Source organism: Python bivittatus, unplaced genomic scaffold (assembly GCF_059951505.1).
Source record: "Python bivittatus isolate LINGU-HERP-01145 unplaced genomic scaffold, Pbiv_v1 ctg000700_np1212, whole genome shotgun sequence".
In the NCBI taxonomy this organism is placed as follows: Eukaryota; Metazoa; Chordata; class Lepidosauria; order Squamata; family Pythonidae; genus Python; species Python bivittatus.
The window spans coordinates 102,309,991-102,320,248 of record NW_028277098.1 but is presented as its reverse complement, the minus strand read 5'-3'; the positions used below and the strand labels follow the sequence as shown (position 1 = coordinate 102,320,248).

General features: G+C 48.6%; 1 protein-coding gene across 1 annotated transcript; it reads right to left on the bottom strand.

The window, feature by feature from the left end:
* Positions 1 to 437: 437 nt before the first annotated feature.
* Positions 438 to 10,258, bottom strand: CUNH20orf96 (chromosome unknown C20orf96 homolog). Its single transcript, XM_025175051.2, has 10 exons — positions 10,180 to 10,258; positions 8,400 to 8,532; positions 7,156 to 7,283; positions 6,682 to 6,840; positions 4,631 to 4,730; positions 2,830 to 2,987; positions 2,612 to 2,713; positions 2,005 to 2,091; positions 1,231 to 1,349; positions 438 to 701 (listed from the first exon to the last, which is right to left on the bottom strand). The coding sequence occupies exons 1-10, from the start codon at positions 10,237 to 10,239 to the stop codon at positions 641 to 643; spliced, it is 1,107 nt and encodes a 368-aa protein (XP_025030819.1). The 5' UTR covers positions 10,240 to 10,258; the 3' UTR covers positions 438 to 640.

Below are 10,258 nucleotides of genomic sequence, written 5' to 3'. Positions count from 1 at the left end.
CATGAACGGGGACCAGATTATCAGATACTCAAGCTCAGCAACAGCTGCTTCCTAACACACTCACACACTCCTTTTCCTGCTGCCAGTCAGGGCTTTCCCACCAATGGAAGGAGCAGTTTGGGTGGGTGGTATATGTTCAACGTCTTCTTGCTATCCCCAGTTACTCTCATAACCATCAACCCGGCTGGTGTTTCTTTGCATGGAAATACGCCTTTCCTTGCAGCGCAGAATTCAGCAGGGTGCCAGCTTCGTAAGGTGACTGGGCATGGCAGGGTTCCTGGCCACTGATCCTACCACTGCACCTTTTACAGGGACCCTGACTCCGCATTCTGCATTAAGGTGTAATGAGGAGAATGTGACATTCTCAGTGGCACTGCTCTTTCAGGTGTCCTGGCGATAAATCCAATACCATTCAGTCAGAAAAGGGCTGCCTTTAATAGAAGAAAAAAAAAAACCCTGAAATATTTGGAGGAGGAAAGCTAAAGAGACATTCTTCCAACAGCTAGAAAATTTAGCAAGCCTAGGCTATGGCTAAGATGAGACACTGAATCCAGGGAGAACGCAGGAAAACCCAACTGACAGTGGTGTACAAACATGCTTTTGCAGTCAAGGTGTATCCCTCCTGTCTCATTTCCAGCAACTACAGGGGGAAATCTTCATCTGTAGGGATGTTGAGAATAACCTCCATATCTGGGGTGCATCTGATGGGAAAGAGGGAAACAGAAATCAGATCCACGCTAGGAAAGAAGAAGAGTTGCCCTTGAAAAGCTCGGAGTTCTCCCTTCAGACACAGAAGCAACACATCCCTCGTTCCTTTTGCAAAAAGGGACACTGGATTGCCAAGAAGCCATTGGCAAGGGTGGCTGAAGTGGCTTTGGCCCACTGGGCGTCTGTGGCTCCCAAACTCGGAATAGGCTACGTCATCCAGAATATGAAAACAAGATGGTCAAGGCAGTGGAGGTGAGGGTGGGGCACAGATGAGAAGCTTCTCTTGGTGGTGGAGAGTTGTTTAAAAATGTACTAATTCTAGAAGGATTGGAAATTAAAAGTTGGGAGCAGCAAGGGCTCCCGAGAGTAGCCATCCTTGCTGTCTCCAGCACTACTTCCAGCCTCTACTCTTCTTGGTGCCCATCTCGCTCTTTTCAATCTCCAGCAGATCTCCTGGCTAACTGCATGCAAGCTCTGCGGCTGCAAGAAAAGGAACACTGAGGAGAAAGGCGAGAGGAGTACCTGGGTCTGCGCAGGAGGACATCTGGGAAAATCACATCGCGCGGGTCCCCGAGCGATTGGTGCAACATTATGATGCTCTTGTGCAACTCCTTGATTTCTTTCACCAGGTCTTCAATTATCTGGAAGCATTAGAAAGGACTGGGGAATTAAGGCCAACCTTCCACAGCTCAGAACATCTACTTTTTCCTACTCCCAGTTGTACCTCCCCAGCTTTTTTGCGTCTGTCGCATGGGGTTTTAAACATGCTTGGCCTCCAGATCGGGGGTTCCTCATAGCTAATGCCAAGATGCTACTCTAAATTAATGCTTCCCCAAGCCTCAGGACTCATTCCTTGCTGAAATTTGGCTCCTAAGATCTTCCTAAGCCATTTGTTGTAGAGTTTCTGAATGCAGTTCGTCCCCTAGTACAGTGTTTCCCAAAACCTTGGAACTTTTAAGATGTGTGGACTTCAACTCCATGGCTGGCTGGGGAATTCTGGGAGTTGAAGTCCACACATCTTAAAGTTGCCAAGGTTGAGAAACACTGCCCTAGTATGTCAAAATTCAGATTCTCGGCCTACAATCCCATAATAACTTCTCTCTGTGTTTCTCTAAGTAAAGGCCTCATCTCAGGATTTGTCCCCTTGTCATCTATATGTAACCGGCCAGCCTCTCACTACAAGGAAATTCTTGTGGAAGGTAACCGTACAATGGGACTACTAGCCACCAGGTGATCAAGAGAAAAAATATCTAACCAGCCCTGAAATTAGCTTAGTTCCTTGCCAAGTTATCTTGCCTCCTTTTGGGTTTCTATCTGTTTTTTCAGTTCCATGTTGTTCCTGTGCATTTGCTCAAGGCCGTCCTGATACTGCAGCAGCGTCTTCTGTACAGAAAAAAAGAACAATGCAATTGAGACGGAAACAGAACAGCAGTTCCTGAATTCTGATTGGCAACGTCAGGCAGCCAGATTTCATAACTATTCTCAAGGATGACCCCCCACCCCGCCATTTGCCCTGCTTTATAGCCTTGTGGAAATGGGGTTGTGGGCCAGATTGAGCCCTGGGCAAATCCTGCCCAAGGAGTAAGTTGGGATGCGTTACCCTTATGCGCAACCCAGGTTACAGAGTGCCTCGTCTAGGAACCTTGGAACTTTTAAGATGCGTGGACTTCAACTCCCAGAATTCCCCAGCCAGCATGGCGATGTCTTTAAAAGCTGGGAGAACAGTGACATTTTCATCTCCCACTGTTACTTTCAGGGTTTTGTAGCACATTTTAAAAGGTGCTTTCCAGCACAAAATAAATGAAACCCAGGCAGCACCAAACATGGGCTCTTGGGGACGTTGCACAATCGAACCGAAAGCTATCTGGAGATGTCCCGAGCAATGCAGAGAGATTCCACTAACATCAGCCACCGTCTGTAAAATGCGCTCTTGCTCTTCCCTCGCTTTTCCTGCTAAGGTTTCCAGGAAGCGTTTGGCCAGATCTTCTGTATCTTCCAATTCATCCTGGAGATGGTGGTACAGGAGAAGCAGCGGCACTGAATAAGTGCCTGAGGGCTGCGTTGCCCCCCCGCCCCGCTTCTGGCACGAGAGACAGGTGCCCGGGAAGCCTCCCCCCGCACCTGCTGCTCTTCACTCAGGTTCCGGATGCTGCGCAAAAGAGATGAGATCTGGACCGCTTTTAATGGGTACTCCTTGTCCATGTAGGTTCGCAAGACGTTCACCTCCTCCTGGAAGGTGTGCACTTTAGTGCTGACCCGTTTCAATTCCAGGTCCAGTTCTGAAGAGGAAAAAGCAAGGGAGAGAAGCTACGCCAGAGGGCCACGCTTAGCGGAGGAGCCCCCTGAATATATTGGCAACCTGTTATTCACACAGTCATGCACATCCTCCCCTTTCAGTGTCCATACATTACTCAGACAGTTCGGAACATTTTAAAACCACAATACTGTACTATCTAAAATGACATCTTAAAATTGCATACACAGATGTGGGGAATGCAGCTGATTCAGTCTTTAAACAATGAGGCTCTCTTCATCCTGGAAAATATTCTGGTTATGGAGGGAGAAAACCCCGAAGAGAAACCATACATTAAGCATAGGTCCTCTGGTGCCAACTTATTTTAGGAAGAGTCACTCTTTAAATTCCTGTAATGTTAGGTTGGAGAGTTTGTAAGGAAGACATATGTCCATCTTTGGTCAATGGTCAATCCAGTTTGACCAAGCTTTTGAAGAGAGTGGGAAAAGTACCCAGCCATCTTTCACAAAGAATTATGCCACTGCCTGCCCAGAAACAGATGCCACAAAAGACATGGATTTGGTTCTTCCAAAACGATGGAAAACTGAAATATATCTTTCATTGGACTAGCAATGTTTAAGTGTGTGGGAAACTGCCCTGACTAAAAAATTAACATAACAAAGAACTTAGAAAAACACTCAACGAAGAATAAATTCACTCCCACCCAGGAACCACATCTTGGCTATACAGTATTCACCATGTTTTCCTAAAGGATCACCATTGTGTGGCCAAAGCCACGTTAGTCTATGGTGGCAAACGATCAGGAGGAGTCTGCTGGCACCTTTTCCAACCGACCTTTCTTGAGTTGCTGCTTCTGCCTTTTAATAAAATTGGTTCGTTGGAAAAGGTGCCAGCAGACCCCTCCTGATTCTTCTTCTATACAAAACTCATTCTACTAGTAGAAATATTGCCTACAGATGTTACGTGTGAATGAAGCTATGCCTTGTTTTTCATTCCTGTAGGGATTTCCCCCCCTTCCCGTTTCGTAGCTTCTTTGTGTGAAATCCCTTTTTCCCAAGGCAGATGCCTTGAAGCTTATTTGCATTGCCTTTAGATCAGAGTTGTGTCCCTGTGGCCGGTCAAGAGGGCTGGAGAGGAGGCTGCCTTACAGTAAAGGCCACCATTTGCCTTTCAGAGAGCTGCCAAATAGCTTTTCTCGACTTCCTGGGAAGCCAGCGGCCCGGTTTCTGAAACCCAACTTCCTTCAGTGGCAGGGGAATTTCGGAAACCCTTTCCAAACAGGCCAGTTGGACGGCCCGCCAAGCCCAGGACTGGCTCCATGTACTCTGAGTGGTGGCGCTGGTGGATCCCGGGGGAGCCATTCCTGCGCCTGCGCCTGGCTCCTTTTGGGGGGAGCTACGTGGTACTCAGCCCAGCTCAATCATCGGGCAGCAGAGCGGGTGCTCTGCCTCTCGGCTCCCTGTCCCTCCAACCTCTCCATCGTTCTGGCAGCAAACCAGCGCACTGTCTGGCCTTCTCACAAGGACACGTTGTCCCCTTCAAGAGGGGGTGCTTGATAAGCAAGCAGGGCAGGCTGCACTGATGCTCTCCTTGGGGATTTCAAGGCACAGACCTCTTCTCCGCCCCTGCCCCCCGCCCCCCAGCCAAGAAGGTGTGGGCATGGCTTACTTCCCATATTCTTCTCCACCATCTTCTCCACTGCTTCGAGTTCTGCTCTGGCGACACCGACCTGGTTCTGATTGGAGTCTCGCAGAGTTGCAATGATCCTCTGTGGGGATTGAAACAACAGGGGACCCGCTGCTCAGGAGGGCCCAAGGCCAAGGGGCCAAATGGCCTTTCACCAGGGGTCAGGAGGGTGGCCTAAATTGTGCCATCGAAGACCCCACCCCTGCTTTGCGTGCCAACAGGGGCAGAGTTTGGCTTGCCTGGTTGGAGGCTACCGTTTGACTCCCCACCCTACCCGCGTGGGCACCCTCAGTTTGCATGCTGCACAAAGCTTTCTGCGTGGACGGCTCCTGTTCTGTTCAGCAAGGCCCAGAGGGATTAAGGGGAAATTTAGGGTTTCTTTCAGCTGCTTCTCGAGGAAGAGGAAACAGAGGCTGAAGACGGAAAAGACACCTGGTGGAATCCAGGAAGAGAGAAAGGGAGGGACGGGGAGGGAGCCGAAGAATCACAGCTTAATGGAGACAGAGAAAGCCAAGAGGTCGCAAACACAAAGACAGGTTGTGGGGGGCATGAAGAAGAAAAGAGATGGTGCCTCTGGAAGAGGACAGACCTCCGGCCCCAAGATTTGCCGGTTTCCTGACTTCACTCCTTCTTCCAAGGCTTCCCCTTCCTCTGCCCTTGTGCTTCATCCACCCCACGCTCCTCCCCACTTACCTGTTCACCCCGTTTCCCAGCCTCCCTTCTCCTTCCCTATCCTCCAGCCTTTGGGGGCTGTTTCAAGCTTTTGTTTGCTTTATTTGTAAACCCTGAATTTAACTGGTGTGGATCTTCCGGGCTGTGTGGCCGTGTTCTGGAAGTTTTGTTTCCTAACGTTTCGCCAGCCTTCGACAATACCTGAATTTAACCTTTATTTAGTAAGAATTTGGCTAAAACGTGAACATGAACAATGCATAAAGTCTAGGGGATCTCACAGTTTGGGTTGCGATCATAAAGGGGTAGGGTCCTCTGCCAGCCCAGTGGAAGCGTGCACCATGTCACCCTCCCAGAATGTCTTCTAAAGCCAGATTTTTCACTGGCTTATAATGCTTGTGAATATGCCATGGTATCACTGCATACCAGCCGATGGAAGGAGGAGTGGGGGGGAGGAGATTTCAGGTACACATCTTGTGATCTGATCATGAACCTGAAATGCTTGGATTTAGGCATCTCCTGGATTCAGGAGAAAGACTACTCAGAGGCCGAAAGTCCCAGCCCCCGCCCTGGCATCTCCCTGGAGGGATGGAAAAAAAACCATTTCCCCGCCTGGGAAAGCCAAGGCCAGTCCAGCCATCTCGAGGGGGACCAAGATTTCAACATAGAGCAGTTGTTTCTCTTTGGAGACGCGCAGGATAGCCACTCACACGAGGGCTTCGGAGCCAAAGGTCTTACATTGCAGGGTTCAGCCACCAGCGGTCAGTTGGAATGAACTGGCCCTTAACAGCCGTCACTCTCACCACTGGGATTCCTGCATTGCACTTACAAGCCCAAATGTGGCTCCTTTGGTCTATGAGCCCAGAGGCTTGAAAACCATGGTTCTGGGTTTAGTGTGTTGTGTGAATCTAGCCAGCTTTGGCTTCTGTTCAGCTTTTTTTTTCAGTGCCTTTGAGTCAGTGCTGACTCCTGGCGACTGCCTGGTTGAGTCCCTGCGGTTTTCTTGGCAACGTTTTTCCGAAGTGGTTTGCCCCGGTCTCCTCCTTCCTAGGGCTGAGAGAGGGGGACTGGCCCACGGTCACCCAACTGGCTTTGTATCTAAGGCACAAAGCTGTTATTTAGCCAGCTAAATATGGCTTAATACCATGAGTGAGCCCAGCCAAGCCACAGAGGCTGATGAGGGCTGATGCGGGCCCTGCGAGGAGGAGCGCTACTTTTCCCAAAGCAAGCCACGTATCCCCTGCTCTGCGCTGAAGGGCCCAGCTGCATGCGCCCTGGGATGATCTGGAATCTCCATGCCCAGAAAGTCTGGCTCTGCTGCTCTGGTTGATCACCACGCACTTCCCCAGCCCATGTGGCCTTACCCCAAACATGTCATATTGCTGCAGAAGGGACCTTGCATGCTTGGCAGAATCAGCTTCAATTTCCTGGATCTCCTCCACAAGGTCCTGGTTCTTCTCCAGGAGCACGTGGGAATGGTGCTTTAATTCTTCCAGACTGGCCATCTTGCTCTTTGAAAGTCGCTAAGGCGTTTTTGAAAAGACGGGTTACCAAACAGCTTCCCTTCACTCTGCTTGACAATCAGATGGAAAGAGACCCCGGTCCCAGGATGGTGCACTCCCACACCACCCCTACTTCTCCACTGGTTCCCTTTTGCACATTCTTTTAAGAACATAACCAGTGGTTCTAATCCCCAAATTTGAGGTTCCTGGTCTCCAGCTCTGGGGGAATGCCATGTGAAATCTGGCCTCCTGCCCAGGAAACACCGGGGCCCGCATGAGATACACCCACATCTGTATCAACAGCATCGGGTCCTAGGTGCTATTTCCTTCATGTACCTGCAGGATTTTGATGTTCTCCAAGGTGTCTGTCTTTGCTTTGTCTTTAGTCCTGACTGGTTGCCAACCAAGCTTCTGCCTGGAGGAGGAGGTCACTTTCAAGCCCATGCCTGGAGCCTTTCGTTCCGCTAAAACAGAACACAGCGTGAGTGCCTGACGACGATACCCTGATTGGTCTGAGTAAAGCATGTCAGAGAAGGGGAGCGTATCTGACTCGGTTCCAAAAATGAAACCCCAAACTACCTGTGACTCTGCTGGGCTTGAAACATCCTCCACCCCAGAAAAGTTTGGCGTAGTGCTCATCATCATCCTCCAGAACGGGATGAGGCCTTTTGGAGATACCAACAAGTCCACACGGTGTTCTTGGCAACATTTTTGGAAGTGGTTGGCTTCTTCTTCCTCAGGCTGGGAGAGAGGGGCTGGCCCAAAGTCACCCAGCTGGCATCGTGCCTAAAGCAGGACTTGAACTCCCAGTCTCCTGGTTCCTAGTCTGGTGCCTTTAACCACTAGACCAAAGTGCCTCAATACTGGGGTATTAGGAATAGATAAAGGAAATAAAGAACTCCACCTGTCCTTCTCTTGGCCTGTCCTCTATCTTTTTTTTTTTTTGGCCTTTCAATCAACTTGACTCCTAACAAGCACATGGATGAACCCATGTGGTTTTCTAGGCAGAATTTTCAGAAGTGGTTGGCCTTCTTCCTGAGCTGAGGGAGAAGAACTGACCCAAAGTCACCCCACTGGCTTTCGTGTTCAAGGCAGGACCAGCGCTCAGGTTTCTCTGCCCCACTAAACCAAACTGGCCCTCCTTCCCCTAATGACAGGAATGATTCCCTTAGGCTCTTCCTCTTGCTTACAGGAAGAAGAATCCCTTCCTTTCTTCCTTGTCTCTGGCACGACAGAAAGTTTAGAGATGCAGGTGTTCTATCTAGCATGTTCCTTCCTTGATAAATGCTGCTAGTTCTTTTTAGACTTTATTTATTTATTTATTTATTTATTCATTCATTCATTCATTCATTCATTCATTCATTCATTCATTCATTCATTCGGCTTGTATGCCGCCCATCTCCCCCACGGGTGACTCTGGGCGGCTCACAATAACTTTAAGCCTCTGCCTCTTAATGGGCTTCATTCCACTAACCTACACAAGCTCCGCTGAATAGGAAACAATGGAAATGAACTGGAGGGTTCCAGCCCAAAGTTTTTTCTTGCAGGGCCAGACTACGTCAGCAGAACCCCTTTCCAACCTGATCTCTTGTCTTTTATCTTCTGCAGGGACTTCTTGTCCTCCTCCTTCAATACTGCTGATATGGCAGGGGGCAGGAATAATCTTAATTTTTGTCCTCTCGGTGTCTGTTCTCTTTGCCACTGGTTATAATCCTAAATGCCATGAGAAAAAGAGGCACATTGATAGAACAGCAGGGAACAAACCTTCAGTAAAACAATCGGCTGAAAAATAGAGAAAATTCTGCACTGAAGAACATAATCCGTGACCTGCTAGATTGGACCCCTGGCCCAGCAGCCTGTTCTCACAGAGGCCGACCAACTGCACAGGGAAGCCCACTGGATGGCCTTCAGAGGCCATCCCACACCATCACAGCTAATCGTAATTGATCCCCAGGACTTCCAGGAATCGGTCCAACCCCTTTTTTGAAGCCAGCCAAGCTGGTAGGCAGCATCACATCTCAGGGTAGCGAATTCCAAAGTTTAGTGAAGTTGAACTCCAACTTCAATGGCTTCATGAGAATCCATACCCTTCACAGTCACAGAGATGGCAGTCCCTCATTCACCTGGGAGGAAGCTCAAGAGACACCGTGGGAGACTAATGCAAGCATTCCGCCTTCTCAGTCAGCATCACCGTTCCCCCAGATAGGGTGGCCCTGTATGGCATGTCTGGATCTGCAGCTGTGCCTCGACCAGCTTCTTGCTTCTACCTAAACCCTAACATATTCTGGTCAGATGTGACAGACCTTCAGGCCTAGAGGAGAATCTAAGCCAACTTTTTTTTATTACACCCTATGGACACCCCTGGGGTCAACTCCCCCAGGTCCCATGCCTATGGGACGGTCACCTAACGGAGCCCTGAGGGAGGCATTCTCTGTGGCTGTCGCCACTCTTTGGAACTCCCTCCCGGCGGGGATCTGAGCAGCTTCACCTCTCTTCGGGAAAGCTTTGAAGACCTCCTTGTTCCATCTTGCGGAAAGGAGGGTGCTCTTTAAGTGGAAAGGGAGGAGTCTGTTGGTGTGTAATATTTCTACCCGTTGATGCTTTCCTTTGGTTTTAAAAAAATTAAGCTTATCATCTTAAATTAACATCTTAAATTTGCCAAGGTTGAAAAACACTGCTCTGCATGGAGGATTTGATAGCATTCCACTGTGGTCAAATAAACAGTTGACAGGATTTCACTAGCCAAATGATTGGATGCCAACCCAAATTCATGCCACCATGAGAGCCATCTCCTACCGCCACCCACTCCCTTCAGTCCTAAAATCTTTTCACTCTATGACTAGGAATTGTATAATGAGGTAACTGACTTTTAGGTATATTTTATACATCTCTCCTCCATATCTTCCTCCCACAATATAATGTGTGTTGTTATACCTGTTAATGCCATCAGGGGCCCAATTATGTGCCCACTCCACGTATATACACCTATTATATCACTGAAAACGCCCTACAGATGTTTTTTTCAGTGGCAACTGCTGTAAATAACCTTTCGCGCCACCCACACACCAGTATAGGCATGGAAATTCAGTTTGACATGGAAAGCCAAGGAAACTATTCAGTTTGACATGGAAAGTCAATGTGGGCCTCCATCCAGCAGTGTCCTGCTTAAACATACATATTTCTTTTTCTGTAAAGAATATGGAATCATGCCCATTTTGTTACCTATTCAGATAGATAGATAGATAGATAGATAGATAGATAGATAGATAGATAGATAGATAGATAGATAGATAGATAGATATGAATTGGATCTTTGCACCATATTGCTTTCTTTTTCCAAGCAGTCTTTCTGGAACTCACAGTTTGTTTTAAGGAACTAATAATACGCTTGGGCACCAAACCCTGATTCCTGGCAGACATCTTTGGAGCCGAGGAACAG

Coding starts and splice junctions, on each gene's coding strand:
- CUNH20orf96 (XM_025175051.2), bottom strand. CDS start 10,239: ATGTCTGCCAGGAATCAGGGTTTGGTGCCCAAGCGTATTATTAGTTCC. Junction 2,714..2,829: donor ACCTGAGTGAAGAGCAGCAG/GTGCGGGGGGAG, acceptor CACCATCTCCAG/GATGAATTGGAAGATACAGA. Junction 2,092..2,611: donor TTTTACAGACGGTGGCTGAT/GTTAGTGGAATC, acceptor TTTTCTGTACAG/AAGACGCTGCTGCAGTATCA.